At 40.7% G+C, this 16,987-nt stretch overlaps 1 protein-coding gene across 1 annotated transcript in view; it reads left to right on the top strand.

Annotated features, from left to right (window-relative positions):
- The window catches only part of adipor2 (adiponectin receptor 2), a 37,677-nt gene that overhangs the window by 9,284 nt on the left and 11,406 nt on the right, over positions 1-16,987 (top strand). Inside the window, exon 2 of the mRNA XM_053649710.1 lies at positions 2,445-2,680. Within this exon, the coding sequence (XP_053505685.1) occupies positions 2,663-2,680 (18 nt within the window). The 5' untranslated portion in view covers positions 2,445-2,662. The remainder of the gene's footprint in view (positions 1-2,444; positions 2,681-16,987) is intronic.

The raw sequence follows: 16,987 nt of genomic DNA, 5'->3' as shown, positions 1-16,987 counted from the left end.
CATCTCCCACCGCTAGCATAAGGATTAGTGATTAGGATTAGTCTGTCTTGTGTTTGTTATACTGAATTATTCTAAAAATTCCCAAAGTGACAAACGAGGATCGTATGCCATTTCTTTCATCACTCAGCTAGCTATGGCTATGTAAATATCTATTAGCTACATATTTATTAAAACCTCATTTGTCACTCTAGGTATTTCTCTCCCATTACATGACATCTACCAGGTTGGATGTTTGCGTGTGATTCCTCCGATGAAGAAGAACCTCCGATGCCACAACTGGCGAACTGGCCTCTTGTTGTGCTAATTGACAGAGGAGAAAGTTCTGCCATCTTTCCCATCCAGAGCTAGGCCAATTATGCTGTCTTGGACTCCTGGCCATGGATGACTAGCTATACTGTGAACCGCTGAAAATTAACCCTAGACCCCATGCTTCAGTTTTGCATAAAATGCTGTTTGCACTAAACCTTTTAGTTTTAATGAAATGGTTTTTCTTAGCCTTACACGTTTTCACACATGATTGTATCTCGGTGCGAGCAAACATAGCCGCACAGCAGATTTCCCCAGGAGTCGTGTGTTCGAGCTGAAGAGTTCATCAAAGTTGACCAACCTCGTCTGTCACTCTAGATCTAGCTGGGTGTGTGCACTTGATAAGCATGTGTGACCTTCTTAAGCACCTGCGGTATGTGCGTTTAGTTTGGAAGGACACGCGAGAGTAGTGTTCTTGTCTCGGTTTGCTTGCTGGCTAGGACAAGAGCCATGGCACACTTGTACAAAGGCCAAACTTTTTTTTTTTTTTCTTTTTTTCTTTCTTTTTTTTTTTTTTTTTTAGCCTGCAGCTGTGGTCATGCTTTTGAGTTAGAATGAGAATAAATTTTGAGTGAGGAAGATGGAAACAGCCAGACACTCTTGCAGCTGTGGCTATACAGAGTATTGCTTCAATTTCAAGAGCGAAATAAGCACTGATTCAACCACTTCCGCTTTTAGAAATGATGGGTTTCTTTTTTTTTTTTATGGCAAGGCAAAGTGGACCAGTTCATTAATACGGAGAAAGGACTAAGCCAGGATTTTGGATTCAGCCCTTGAACTTTAGTCAGAGTGTTCGAGATGCTTTACTGCAAATGGCCGTATGAAAGGCTTTGCATCGAGCGATTGGCATGGCATGAGGTTGGCCAGTGGAGCGGTAAAACTTGGCAGTCATGTGCCTTCTGGCGTGATTCTTATCGCACTGGGAGGTGGTGTAACGTTCTTGTTCTCCTCCCAAACAGTTCTTTGTGTACTTTAGCTTAACTGAACGGCCTGCTACTGAGGCAAAAGTGCACGCTAATATTTAAAAAATGGTTTGGTTTTAACCTTGTTTGTTTTGTGTTTAAGTTAAGAAAAATCTGTCAAAGCTTTAAGGTTTTCCCTTAATAAAACTCTTCCTTCAACTTCAAGCTCTGTTGGCTTGGGTTCGAGTAGTGCAGAAGTCCTTACGTTTCCTAGATTGCACATGTCGTCCACCAGCATTTTTATTTGTTACAATTTTGGGAGTAGTCCCTCTAGGTTCTGTCACCAACACCATCTGTTTGGACGTGGATATGCCTTCCTGCTATTCCCAGCAGCATTTGCATGTCTTTCGTCACTGAAATCTTTCTCTCAGATGTTTCCTCTGTAGCCTAGTCTGTTATTGTCTAGGTTGTTGATTTGGCGCCTCGGATTCCAAGGAAAAACTGCAGGGGTTCCTGCAGCGCCCAAACGTCTGGGACTCTTGACACACTGGAGACGTTGCTTGAAGCGATGGACTCGGCGATGTCCTCAGAGTATTATGCTGAAAAGTGTGTAATAAGTCATATCGTCACTAATCTCTAGATTAAGTAGGAGAACACGTGTGGTTGTCGACAGACTGCTCTTGCAGATGAGAGATCACGGTCGATCTTCCATCAGTCTAATGCATGCTTCTTTTTTTTTTCTTTTCTTTTTTTTTTCCTCTCTACTTTAGTCATATTAAAGCACTAATCAGTTGGCATCCATGTCTCAATAACGACCCCTCTGTCTGTCCATCTTCAGGTCAACTCTGCCATTTTTAGGATGTTTAGAATGTTAATTGCTTAATTTTGTCATGTGGTACAACTGTCTGGAAGCATCTTCGCTCCGCTGCTCATTTATTCAGCGTTTTTTCCTTCATGTTCCTTGTTTGTACATCGCATACGGTTTATGGTTAACTTTAGCTGAGTGTTCATTAGTGTTGAGGCTGAGAAGAAGTATTACTTTCCTTCGAATGTGCTTGCTTCAGTGACACTAAAACGGCTTCAGGTTCTTAGATGCTACGGTGTACGTGATCTTTAATTGGCTCGGTATCCTTTGGAACACTATAATGAGGTGTTTGACTGCTGGAGCATTAATAACTCATTAAAAATAACACACACCGCACATTCTTTAACGGTCTCCTGATCTCACATTCGCAGGTTTTCTGGTCCGCCGTGGCACATCTAGAGTCTGGAGGAAATCATCCTGGTGTCAAGCGGCAGTACGAGAGAGAAAGGAAACTCCAGGAGACAAGCTGGACAGAGCGGAGCAGAGGGAGGAGGGCGAATGCCCAGAATTCATTTTGAGACACAGAGGGTGCAACAGTGACTGTGACAGCGGCAACAGCAGCAACTCCACCTCTGACAGCCAGGACACCATGAGCCCAGGCAGTGGGGTGAGGAACAGCATGACGAAATCAACACTGATTCAATACACAAACTGCTTAAACCTCAGACGAGTGTTTCACAATTAAGAGTTTCACAAAACGTACCTCAACTAGTGGACTGATTTTTGTTGTTAACACTTTAATAGCATTCATTAGAATAATGTCTCCGATAGGTGCTATAACAGTTAGTGATAGTACAATATAATACTGATATTGTGATTAGTTATGTCTCAATATACTTTACTGATATACACTACCGGTCAAAAGTTTAGGCACACTCATTCTTTATATAATAATAATAAAATCAAAACTCTGGAGTAACACAAATGGAACTATGGGAATTATGTTGTGATTAAAAAAAACTCCCAAAATAAATCTAAATAATTTAATCCTTAATATTATTTAATATTAGCATCTTCAAAGTAGACACCCTTTTTGTCTAGAATTTTTCCAGAAATGTATTCTTGGCGTTTTCTCAAGCGATTTCTTGAGGAATTTCCCTGCGATGCTTTTTAAACAGTATTAAAGGAGTTCACACCGACACCGGACTCTTATCGACTGCTTTTCAGAATATTTTGCTCCGAGTCGTCCGTTTAAAAATTTTTTTAAATAAAAATACATTTTTGGGAAATAAAATGTTTGTTTTCGAAAAGAAATGAATATGTTGATGCAATTTATATTTTTGTCTAAAACACAGATTTCAAACATTTTAATCACAAACCTTCAGATCAAAAGGTTTTTAACATCATGAGAAACGGTTCAGTCGAGTGTCCACAAACTTTTGACCGGTAGTGTGTAGTGGATCTCATAATCTTTTTACACAAAAATCCATTAATGCTGGTTAAAAGTTGAATCCAATACAAAGGAAAGGAAAAACACAGCCTTCTTAACCTGATGAACATCTCCTACAGCCTGCGCTACTCACGAACACTGCGCTCTCTTAGATTCAATAATAAATAAACAAACAAATAAACACCGCAAGATAAACAGGCAGCACTTCACCGAGCACGGAGCTCATATCAAAGAAAGGTTCAAATGTGGCTTCAGAGATACGAACTTGGTACAGGTTTGAAAAGTACGATGAACAGGTTTATGTAAAGTATAATGCCGCGTTACATCCTTTCTTTAAATATTCCGTCTTTAAACAGAACCGTTGTTTGCGCTATTTACTATAAATGTTGCCGTTACTATTGTTACACATCTTATAACACGTTTTCCAAAGTCCGTTCTAATAAATTAAAAAAAAAACGTTGGGGAATTTTATCATTTGTAATGGCATTATGTAAGAACAACAAAAATTTAAATCGTATTCAAGAATCATTCGTAAAGTTGAAAAACACCATATGTGGGTCTTCCCCAAACTGTCGCTACAAAGCACACATTTGTATACGATGTCTTATGTTACGCCATAGCTTTACCATTTCCCTTCACTGGAACGAAGATGTTCTTTGTCATATCGCCCACCTTGAATTAAATAGCTTTGTGGACATTCGCAGACTTTAAATGCAACTATAAAGGGATAAACCGGTATGACCTGAGTGCAGGTTGTTTAATTAATACGAAGTTGTAGTGGTATAAGAGGATTGAAACACTTGCTTTTATTGGAAAAGAATTCACTTTGGGGTTTTCACAGTAACACCGCTTCGTATCTGGTTCACAGCACACCATGACCTCATTGATTATTTTACTATAAGAGCACATCCCATCATATATTTATTCCTTATGTGTGGTTTGTGTGTGTGTTTGAGCGAGCAGCTCTAGCTTAACTAGCGATGTACGTCCATGTCGTCATATTAACTGGAAATAAAAACACGGTCATTTCGTGGTGCCAGGATGTGGTGTGTGGACAGACTGTGGCAGGTGTAAATCTATCTCAGTACAGTAGAAAGACGCCGTACTGACTCTCAGGGTCGTGATGGATCTCCAGAAACCTGAACAGGGTGCTGAAAGTTTAAACAGGCCGCAGTATTCAGTAACAGGTGCTGGATAAGCTTGTTTGCATATCGCGTCTGATCGTCATGGTACAGGTGTTTTCTGTTCCAGAAACGGTCCACATGGAAAACAGCTTGTGCGGGAAAAAGAGTTTAAAAACAAGCGTGTTTAAACGATCATTAAACTCGCTACACTTTTGCTGACAGTTTGCTAGCAAGTCTAAGGATCATGATGCATATCGTGTATCGTAGAAATGTATTGTGATGTGATATCTTTGCCACGTTTCCCAACCCTAAGTCGGATTAAACGGATAATGTGTTCTAAACAGGCACAAGTAGAAAGCGCACTGTTCTTCTTGTTTGTTTGTTTGTTCGTTCGTTCTTGGCATCTGGTTGAGACTCCCATAGGACGCAACCCGAACGGAGGTTTTTCATGTTAATGCGATGAAGGCATGAGCATGAAGCTCGCAGGACAAAGAAAGACCTCGTTCATTCAGTCGTTTGTAACTGCGTAGTCCGGGTAGTGGTGGCTTTAAATTTGGCCACAAGTAAGTAAAATACTAGTAAATTTCTGTTAGAGACCAGTTATGAACTCGAGCGGTGTCGAGCCGTATACCCGAGCCAGAAATCACACACCTTGTTGATTTCTATGTTTTTACTTTGGTGCTTTGTAGAGTTTCCGTGGGCCTAGAGTTCATATTTCATTAAAAACAAAATTCCCTTCTGGTTTAGGCCACGCCCACTTCAGATGCAAATCGTGATTCAAAGATTATGGCATTGTGTTACATCCGTAATGTACGTAACTATCTTTCCCTAACCGGAGTAATAATAAAAGGGTCTTGTTGTTCAGAATGCATAGAGTGTTAAAATAGAACTTCTCAAACATTCAACATATTCATGGCACATGCCCAGCAGGACATTTAATACTGTCGCTGCTTTGTGAAATTCAGTTTAACAAACTGCCAAACCTGTCTTTCCTGGTTATTAGGGCATGCTGTGAAGCATGCTGAGCCCTGTGTATGTACACGACTAAACAGAAGGTATTAAAGCTCTATCACAGCCAGTTCTGAGCTTCTCATTATCCAGCGAAACGTCCGAGTTTGTGTAAGAAAGTTTTTCCCGTGATTCGGTGTTCCTGCTCTTCCAGGAATAGTTATAGCAAAAGATTCATGTTTGTTTAAAAGAAAAGGGAAGAGGAAAGTTATTTTCTAATCTGGAACCGGGACAGTTCGAGATATTGAGATGAACTGTTGAGTTCTTTCTTTCAAACACATAGTTGGCACTGCTGTGAACCCAAAGCTCGGTGGATGTGTTCCATACAAAAATATTCATCGGTCTGAATGGCTTCTTTATGAGTCTCAATTGAATTATTTTTTTAGTATGTAATATTTGGCACATTGTTAAAATGTATGTTAATCTTAAATTATGAAATCTAATGCAGTTTTTGCTATTGATGTGACCATGACAGCAAGCTTGTGAGTGTGCCAATTAGCTAAGGTCATGCTGTGTGTACCACTAAAGCTTGTTACTCTGACTAGGGGGAGAGGGGGGGGACTTGGAAAAGACTTGGAATTCCTTCTCGGAAAGTTGGGAAGATGTCCACAACCCTGAGTTCAGTGTCAACAGTAAATAAATAAAAAAAAATCACGTCACTACTTTACATGAGTTTATAGAAATATTTCACGTTATCTTCGTTAATCTGTTACTTATGTTAACTTATGTTAATCTGTGTTGATTGTAAATACATTAGTTGGTTAAAGGTGCAATAATAATAATAGTAGTAATAATAATGGTGGTTTAAGCTATGACCACAGCACAGATGTACTAAATGGTTCAGAAACCTGACTTCTGATCCAGAATGTGTGTTTGTGCTTAGGTGTGGCTCTTGTCAGACATTTCATCGATACTACTCTACAGGACACTGTAGATTCTGGGGCGGAGCTTTGTGAACATGGGTTCACGGAGTAAAAAAAAAAAATCATTCCAATGTCGAATCCACCTACTTAACCGTTTTAGACCTAATCTTCAAAACAAAATCGACTTGTTTTACCCTAATGCACATGTTAAATCTATAACAACGTCTATACAGTTCGCCGTTCTCTCCTTGTAGCTCCGTCCCGAGCTCGAAAATGGCATAATTTAAGTTACAGTTAAGTGGCATTAGTTCAGCATGTTAGCTGAGACATCAGTCTAAAACAACACAGATTTATTCAGATTGAGCTCAGTCAGTTGAGTTCAGTCTCAGGAATAAAAAGACAGGTGTGGCTCCTGAGTGATTTTCATTCCAGCCATTCAGGAGCCACACCTGAGAGTCAGTTGAGGCTCAAGATCAGCTGATTAAACCGGAGAAATTAGGCGTGGCTTCTCCTTGGCTGGAATGAAAACCTGCAGCCACACCGGCTCTTTGCGGTTAAGATTGGCCTTCCATGCTTTACTCTATTCCCTTTTACGTTGTGATCATACTTCATTATAAAGAAAACATGATCTGTTCAAATGAACTGATCGATCTGATTATTACAGATTTGTAGGCTGCATCAAAATGTTATGAGTGCACAGGATATCGTTTAGTAATCGTTATTGCACTATTGTCCCTTGTGATTGAAGGCTCCAGATGTTTTCTGTGTGTTTACATAAATTCTAAAGCATTGGCATGATTTTAAAAAAAAAAAAAAAGGAAAAAAAAAGAAAATGTAATCTATTAGTGCTCAATTTCTAACTGTGACTCATCACAGGTTTACCCGATTGTATTGGTGTGCTGTAAAAGCGCATCGCAGTCGCATTGCGTTCGCTGTAATGTGCTTTTCTTGTCCTAGTCCTACTCAACGTAGGTGTTGAGTCATTTCAAGAGTAAACGACTTCAGTCTTATGACTTTGGGAATTTTATTCTCTTTTTTTTTCGCCCTCTCTCTGTGCTTTCTCGTGTACATGCAGGTTTGTGGTTTGCCTTGCACTCGTATCCCGCCCTGTGTTTAGAAACTTGAAGTGGTCAGGTTATTTGTTTTAGCCACAGACTTATTGTTGGCTGTTGAGACGCATTACGGATAAAAGACTCTCTATCAGAGGAAAACGGAGATTGTGTTTATTCCTCTTCAGCCCACACGTATGTGGCGTCCTACTCGCAAAAACATAAACACATCACGTCGTTGATCATCCAGGTAACGACACACAGTATTAATAATCGAGGGTGTGTAAACTTTTTGAACTGGTTCATTTGTGTAAGTTCAGTTATTGTGTTTTGTGGATTATGTCTAAACATCTGTTATGTGAAATAGCTTATTCAGGGCAGAACTAACTAAATAAATAATAACGACGAAATTCTATTTTTATGATCCCGCTTCTTCTTTTAAATGATTCAATATTTTTGCAGACTCTGCAAGGCGTGTGTAAACTTACGACCTCAAGTGTACCTGCATATACATTGACGCTTTTCCCTGTTTTAGATGTGGCACTTGACCTACATTCAAGTTTAAAGCAGATTGTATTTCATGTAGGTCATGAGTCATGAATGCAGGTCATTAGACAAGCAACACTGATGAGACAATAGAAGTAGGTTAAAGCATCTTCACTTCTGAACATAGCAAGGCTGTGATCTCACCATGTGAGTGTTACTGTTTTTAAGAAAAGAAAACGTCAGTCTGTCAGGGAAGTATTTCTTAGCATTTGATTGTATAGCCTAGACTAGTTTGAAGAAATCCTGTTTTTTTTGTGTGTGTGTGCTTAAATCCTTCTCAAAGTATACAAAGTGAAAGGTTTGTTTAAACGTGTGAGCTGTTCTCCGTGTGTGTGTCACATGTCCACGTTTTACTGCTCAGAGACTACTCTGTACAAGGGTCACTTCCTGAGAAACCTTCCACATGACCGCATGGAGCGTGTTCTGGTTTTGAGGAACAGAGTGAAATCAAAAGGGAAAGGAATGGATGTAAATGCTCTATAGGAAAACGGAACTGATATTACTAAATACAGATGACTTAATGCAATTTTCCAGAATGAAGTGCTAGCAGGAGGAGAGCAGATCTATGCTTTTAAACATGTGACTCCTTATGGTGGACCTCGGTATGAGAGACGGCGGGATTACATTACATTAACTCAGAGAGACAGACACAGAGAGAGAGACACAGACAGAGCGAGAGAGACAGACAGGCACACAGAGCGAGAGAGACAGACAGGCACACAGAGCGAGAGAGACAGACAGGCACACAGAGCGAGAGAGACAGACAGGCACACAGAGCGAGAGAGACAGACAGGCACACAGAGCGAGAGAGACAGACAGGCACACAGAGCGAGAGAGAGACAGACAGACAGACACACAGAGAGAGACAGACAGACACACAGAGACAGACAGACAGAGAGAGAGAGAGAGAGAGACAGAGAGAGAGAGAGAGAGAGAGAGACAGACAGACACAGAGAGAGAGAAAGAGAGAGAGAGACAGACAGAGAGAGAGAGAGAGAGGTGCTGGTGAAAGGATTTTTCCGCCATATAGCATTTGCCTTTAACCCAAAAACACAATCAAGATTAAAGCTAAAAGTGATGTTACAATAACAAGTCTGTGACCTGACCTTGCTAAGAGTCTGGGTAGTCCATAGTGGACAATATGTTATTGCCTTTGTCCTGTACAACCTTTGTTACAGTGACACCGCCATCACACTCCGAGCTTAGCCAATACAGCGTTATCTTTTACCCTCGATGAGAACACAATAGTAAAGGATATTGAAATCTGGATACTGCATGAGAGCAATACGGGTCACGTCTGGTTTTATCTGGCCTTGTGGCGTACTGCCCACTGTCGCCAGCCTTGTTAAACCTGTAGTGAAATGATCCGTGCACACTTTCACAGTCTGCTCCATACATTGTGGAACACCTGCAGGGGGTCTGTGAAAATGTGCACGGCATGTCAAGTAGTCTCACAGTTCTGCTTCATCACACAATTATTACCACATCACCGAATTAAGACATTCTTAAATCTTTTTTTCTTCATTATACGCTAGCGAGTAGTCCGCCGATTTACTTTCAGACCTTCTTTCCTGTGAGGAACGACTGTAAAGGATTAATGAGTGCACCATTATGGACTGAAGTTCTCCGAGAACATCGAAGGACATGGTGTGTTGAGAAAAGAGAGGGGGAAAATAGCTTTTATTGTCCAAATCTTTATTATTCTCAAAGTATTATTATTATTATTATTATTATTATTGTTGTTACTATTTACGGTGTTATTTAATCCCAGATGGTTAACTTGGAGAAAGTGTGTGGTGTTCTAGTGCTCTAGATGGATGTAAGGGCAGACTAACAGGGTCTTCATATCTTTTGTTCCCTAAAGGCTGAGAACGTGTTTGCTTGGTTATAGTGACATTTCAGCCTCCTAAGCCCAAAGGAAACCTCCATATAAACAGAAGTGTATATAATGTTTGAACCAGGAACAGCTCTATGCTCAAAAGCGTTGGAGTACTTAACCTATCCTGAGACGTCACGCTGTATACTCGCGGTCATTTTGAGGACCGGATAAGAGACCGACTGCGTTGGTGTTCATTTATACGGATAATTGACTGCACTTATACACTTCACTACATTTAATACACCCTACAATCAGGGGAGACAGGGAGACGGGTTGTGTATGCCTGAGATAAATATTCCATATCAGGAGAACACAAATTTGTAAGTTTCCTGCCAGTGAAAGTGGAATCAGCAGTACATAAAGATCCCAGTCTATATTATCCGCCATGTCGAGGTATTGTTTATTCACTTCTGAAGTAAAGTGAATCATTTCACCTCGAGTCACGTTTGCCTCGTGCCAGAATTTCAGTCCTAAATATGGCACCCGCAACAGAAAAATATAGCTCTAATACATCATTTAAATGCCTTCATGCCACAGTGCTGCCACACACTCTGTTCTGATTGGTGTTGATTCATTTTTCATGGGCCTGACAAATAGTGCTCGAGTTCTCATTAGTAGTGTTGTTGTTGTTTTTTTTTAAGCTGCTATTGCTATGACGGGAATTAACTCGCAGTTTGTCTGCGGAGATTACAGGAGACTCCAGTGTCAGCAGTTTGTAAAAGCAACGTGCAAGTAATACTGCTCCTTTTTAAATTTTCTGGCATGGGGAAATGTAGCTATAAATAAATGTTTAAAAAATAATGATGTTATTCTTTGACAAAGAGAAATAATTTCCAAATTGTACTCCTGGCAGATATTTAAATGGTTGTCATGTTAAGGGTCTTTGCTGGACACTGATGTGGACCGGGCGTCCTTAACCGACCGCTCGGCTTTTCTGCCAGATGTCATGCCTTTCCGAAGGCCAGGAACAAAATGGCGTCGGATGTCCAGGAACGGCAGCGGACAGGGCTATATCTGACCTTCTTGCCTTTCCACGAATGTGTTTGTAGGAGTCGGTCGTTTCCGTGTATGTATGCGAGTGCTGGAGTATGAGCTCATTCAGCACGAGACCTTCTTTTACACTTCAGTGCACAGGTTACGAGTTCTGCAGACCCCTCAGGGACACTTTGAGTGAACTTCTCAGACGTTATGGTTCCGCGTTAAATGCTTTTAGCAAATTATTAACGTTTTTATGGTTTTAAAACTTTTAAAGAAGTCTATCTGGTGTAATCATGACTGTTTCTTTTGTTTTATTCTGGGTTTATTTTTAAATGAAAGAAAGGACACGATGACCTTTTAAAGAGGCATTTCTTGCATGTAGTGTAAATGGTGAGAATGCTTTAGCAGTTTTCGCCAGCTAATTTACACTGTGAGGAATATCCTGACTTTAAAAATATCACCGCTTTCAGTGAGCTGGGGTTTCTGTTCAGTGCTCTTGGTGTATGCTGATTTATTTCCTTCTTTTCCTTTCTCCAGAAACAGTAAAAGGATTTTCAGACGCTTCCAGTCAGCACACGACCGAGTGAAATGTCGTAACCTTGCCGACGGACGCTAGTCAGTCCTTCGATGTAAAGTAGCTTATGGATGATGCAGATGATCATTACCGAGTCTGATTTTAATCTGCTCTCCAGACTCGTTTTAATGACCTTCTGTCCATCAGATAATCTCGCACAAACACAAGGCTCCTTATGTTGAGTGATGAGGAAACCAGCGACCACCTACTGAGGCCTGTATAGAAGCGATGTAATGGAAATCATTAGCATTAGAACAACAGAAACGACTAAAATGCTTATCTCTAACACACTTTTTGTGTTTGCTTTCACGTGAGACAGGCTCTCTGAACGACGGCAAATATCTTCTTGCGTTCGCAATTCACAGCACCTCGCGCTCGTTTTTAACGAACACGCTCATTGATAACTCCGCCGTCCTCACACTCTTTGTTACCGATACTGTTTAAACACCATGAGATGTTTTTAAACCGAATTAGAGCCCCAAAGTCGGCTAAAGCGCCCGGGTTCCATGACCGCTTTCTTGGGCGCTGTAGATTGCAGCAGCATGGGGCTGGTGTTGTTTGATAGCTATCGAGCAGCTCTTTTAACAGTTACAACATGGTTGTGTGACCATATAACCTATAAAACTTGTCGATTGTGATCCGGAGCGTTCCAAGCATTCCCGTTAATGGCGCAGCCTCGCCAGGTAAGAATGTGATCATGTGAAAAGCGTGCTCGCTATATATTTAAACGCTACGGTTTGTGGAGATTGGGACCTCTGGTGTTCAAACGGTGCAATTGCACTGTTAGATTAGATCATTATTAACAGAATGCTGATCTCGCACATTTCCACGATTCACGTCATCACATTTTTCATGTCGTCGTTACACCCCTAATCGTTAATCACGAAATACTTCTACTTCGCCGTCATTCGTCGTATCATCTGGTCATTAGCGTGACAACATGCATTAGGACCGCAACACATAATGTCACGTTTTGTTACCGCAAACGTCGCTGTATTCTTTCATTTTCTCGCTTCAGACACACATGTTTGACCCTGTGCATTCATTTTTGCAGTCAGCAAACACAAAGAGTAAATTAAACAAAGCTAACAAAGCCTCGAAGATGCTTGTTGTGCAGTTCGGCTGCCTGGGAAGCTTCTCTGCGACCAGGTGGCCCGAGAATTAAAGCTGAGTCATGCTTTCGAAGTCAGAAAACGAACAAATTGTCCACTTCGATTTTTTTTTTTTTTGGTTCATGTGCACATGTATTGATTTGCTGAACCAAAGCTAATTTAGTGTCATTTTAGCTGCACTTTGAAACGGGGTCGGCGGAGCGGGCCAAATAAGGACCAAATAATTCTTGTTTTCAAGGCCAAGCGATTTACTGGGTTCAGTAATGGGCTGTATAGGTCAGTATGGATCAGGAACGAGGCAACGTAGTGTTGTGTAGACATCCGTAAGAGGAAAAAAGAAGGCCATTAGGTTCTTAACATTGTGTACACACTAGTAACGTCTGTGTAAACATTTACCGAGACGCTGTATATGACAGGATGAAATGTACCAGAGTTAAGAGTTTTTCTTGTGTGCCAAGCAGTAATTGGGAACTAATTGCAGCGTAGGACCTGAAGTTGCAAGTGGGGAATTTGAAAAACAGCCGAACACAGAGCTGGAACGAGGAATCATTTGAGTCGATGCCGCCGAGTCATTGTTTTTCACAGACTCAGTATCATGTAGGTCTATCGATAAAGACCAGTCGGCTCTCGCTCGCCGCTGTGAGCGTGGAGTACACGGTCAGTCAAGGCTGCGTTTATAGTCGACACTCATTAAAGTCCAAATGTAAGCTCTGAGTGCACTTGGATCTAAAGCAGGACGGTTATTTGGACCCTCGGTGAACTCTCGCTCTCCTCGTTGAGAGGGTTATTTATCGTATCGAATAAATCGATCCTCAGTTTATTAAGAGGTGAAGTGTCTCACATCGTTTCAGGCTGGGTTTTTTGTTTTGTTTTTTGTTTGGTAGACTTCAGACTGCTGTATTTATATTTACATTGCCATACCTGATGCTGAGAACATTTAGACTAATACTGGAATTACACTTGTGAAATGAAAGGAGCGCCCTCTGTCGATTATTGCTAACTGAAAGAACCGTTATCGCTTAATCGTTGACGAACGCGAGGCAGTATCGCACAATTCTTCCTTAAACGTCTCTTTATCGATGTTTTATGTTTGTTTATTCATTTATTTGTATTATTATTTTGTTGATTTAAAAAAAATATATATCTTTTTAGCAGATTTTCCTCAGATTTTTGCCAAGACGAGTCATGTGACGTTGTCACAACACGCCTTCAGCCGTCGCGTTCACGTGTCTCGAACACGAGTACAGCTAAACGGTGTCATTTACCGACAAACATCACCTTGAAAGATCGTGCAAAACAATTTACTGCAATCGCGATTTCGCCGATTCACGTAGTTTCCGGTGAAATAAGCACAAAAAACAGCGTTACGAGCAATTACACTACATCGCAAGCTGCATCACAAATTCTGGAGAGAGAAAAAAGCCGCAGCAAAAACAAAACTCCGCAACGATCACAAAAATCCTGTTTGGACTGGTAAAGAACTCCATCAGAGAAGCGCACAGTCTTGAAAACGTGACAGTGTTTTTCAGGTTCTCAGCCGTAGCGTGTGCTCAGCCCTGAGTCGTGTGTTCACACCTCCTCTGTTGCGTGTAAGCAGATCAACTCGTCGCGTTTGTCTGCACGTGGTAAACATGCTCAAAAGCTCGAGGACAGTCATGATGAGTCATGTTTGTTTTGCGAATAGTAGCGAAACGCTTACGGGTCTGCGTGTGCAAAAACACCATTTATATCCTTCAGTCCAATTCGAGAGTGAACTCATCACCTTCAAAAGTGTACCTGTAGCATTAGGTGACGGAGCGAAGGTGAACTCGTCGCTTATTGACACACACGAACTCCACGTTAAATGATTTAGATATTCTTAATTTTATGGGCGCTGAGATTTATGTATTTATTCATAAGTCCTTTTCGGAATGAACTTTTTATACATGTACAGGAACGGAAGGTTATAATGTACAGTCAGCATTAGGGCTGTGCGATATGACCGTAATATTGATATTGTGATGCGTTATGTCGCAGTACGTTTCTGTGAGATATCGGGCATCATGTTTTTAGTTATTTTCTACGAATAAAATTAAATACAAAAATGAGTTTGAGTACAAAATGTCCTACTTTAATCTTTAACATCGATTGTAAAAATTTACATTTTACAGTCAGTGTTTAAAAAAAAAAAAAATCTAAATTAAAATGATTCAAAAATATCCATCCATCTATAAATCAGGCTGTTTTTATTTTTATTATTTTAATGCAACACTATTGTATTGCTGGTATATCGTGTCCTAGAATTCAAAATAAAATTTTATTGGACACACACACACACACACACACACACACACACACACACACACACAACCATAGACAGTATGACGGACAGTCGAAAAAAAGGATTTCACTTGCACGTGACATAAAATAGATTTTACATAAACCAATATTTACTTGTAGAAAAGGACAAATATAATTTTTATATAAAAATTTTTTTTTTTTTTTTTTAAATGAAGAAATGCCTTTGAGAATCATGTTATATTTTTGTCATGGCGTCAGTACAGAATGCCTGAATAGTCCTGTTTTAAAAGGATTATTATTATTATTATTTTATCCATTATCACTTATATAGCGTTCTGTATAAATATTTCATTCAGATCTATTTTTTGCCCCTTGTCTATTTTCGTAAGGACCGGAGAGATGATGGTGCTCAACTTTGAACACGAGGAGTGTACTCTTGAATAACCTACGCCACACACCCTCCACGGCTACCGATATGAATAGCTCTTTTATTTATTTAAAAAAAAAAAAAAAAAAGTTTAATTAGCTGGTTCTTCTCCAAAACCCCACAGTGGCCTTCTTGTTATTGGTCTGCTTAACACGGTCAAAAAGACATCCATCTGGTGCCCCTGGAAGGCATAAGGAGTCTCTATAAAACCCACAGCTGCTTGCGCACACACCCATAAGTGTACCACAACACTCGAAACCGACGAGGAGGAGGAATAGCGCATGCTTCAGAGCTGCTGTTCACCCCTATATTACCATCCTCCTATAATTTCATGTGGTTTCACAATGGCCAGTGCACGCATGCATTTTAAACACTGGGGCAGACTGTAGAAAGACCTAAAAACAAACACACACACACACACACCCACACGCAGTGTATTTTGCTGGCAGGCATGGGAAATGGGTTAGTCATGCATTATAGATCTGGTGTGTCTTTTCAAGGAGTCTGGCCAGATCCATTTACTGACAAGCAACCAAACAATACAGCCAACCTTGACGGTATATCGAGTGTCTGTCGTCAGCTCGCACGTACGGTTATTTATTCTCATCCTTATGCATTTCTTTTCTTTCTACCATGTCCATCTGAGAACTTTTCATCATTTTGAACCCTGTTCACTAACGGTAGCTTCAAATCCTGGCTGATTCCCATGCATCACTGTAGCCTCCTTCATCACGGATGAGGTCATTCACGTTAAAGGCAGCTATACATAAGCACACTGATTTATATATTTTTATACCACAGGGCCGTCGCGTTCTCGAGTGGTCAGAAGGAGTTGATTTTGGACAGCAGTGCGGCTGTAAATCTAATCACAGGCTTATATTAATGCGCTTATTGTAATACGTTATCGTTTGTCTGGTAACGGTTTGCACAGGGACACGGTCTTGCACGCGTGTCGCTGTGGAAATGGTGACTTTTTCTGGGATGAGATGTTTATTTAGTCTCCTGTTTCAGCAGTTTGTAACGGCCTGTAAAGCTGAAAGCTGGTTTTTGTTTTTTTTTTTGTTGTTTTTTTTTTTTTTGGTTTTTAGAAACTCGATTCCTGGATGTTTCGCAACATTACACGTAACTGTAAATGGACAAAAAGTACAACCTGTCATTCTTTAATAACAGAAATTTTTATTGTTGCAAAATATAACGGGAATAAAACATTGAGATATGCTGTTATAGGACGGGGGGGGGGGGGGATCACATGGCTTAGGTAATGAGCTCCTACTGCTATTGGATATTTGTACATGAAATTGTTCTGAGAAGTGGTTGCCTTTTTTTTCCCCCCCTCATTTGTATCTGTAATTTCTCCCACAGAGTTAGTGTTTAGTCAATGGTACAATCCGGAGAGACGCTTGGAGGAAAGCAGTAACTGTCTAGATGCTTTCAGTAGTGCAGCGGTAAAAGTTCAGTAGGATCCGGGGGATAAGTGGGCTTTCCTTAGGAAGTCAAGGTGCTGTTGTGCCGTTCTGATCAGGGTGAGGTGTTGAGTGCCTAGGAAAGGTCCTCAGGGATATGGACACCCAGGAACTTGAAGCTGGTCTTCACCTCGACCCCTTCGGTCTGTCTGTCTCTGTGTGTGTGTGTGTGTGTGTGTGTGTGTGTGTGTGTGTGTGTGTGTGTGTATGTGTGTCCTCTT

Source organism: Ictalurus furcatus, chromosome 19 (assembly GCF_023375685.1).
Source record: "Ictalurus furcatus strain D&B chromosome 19, Billie_1.0, whole genome shotgun sequence".
Classification (NCBI taxonomy): domain Eukaryota; kingdom Metazoa; phylum Chordata; class Actinopteri; order Siluriformes; family Ictaluridae; genus Ictalurus; species Ictalurus furcatus.
The sequence above is the reverse complement of the archived record's forward strand: the minus strand, read 5'-3'. Positions and strand labels throughout refer to the sequence as shown.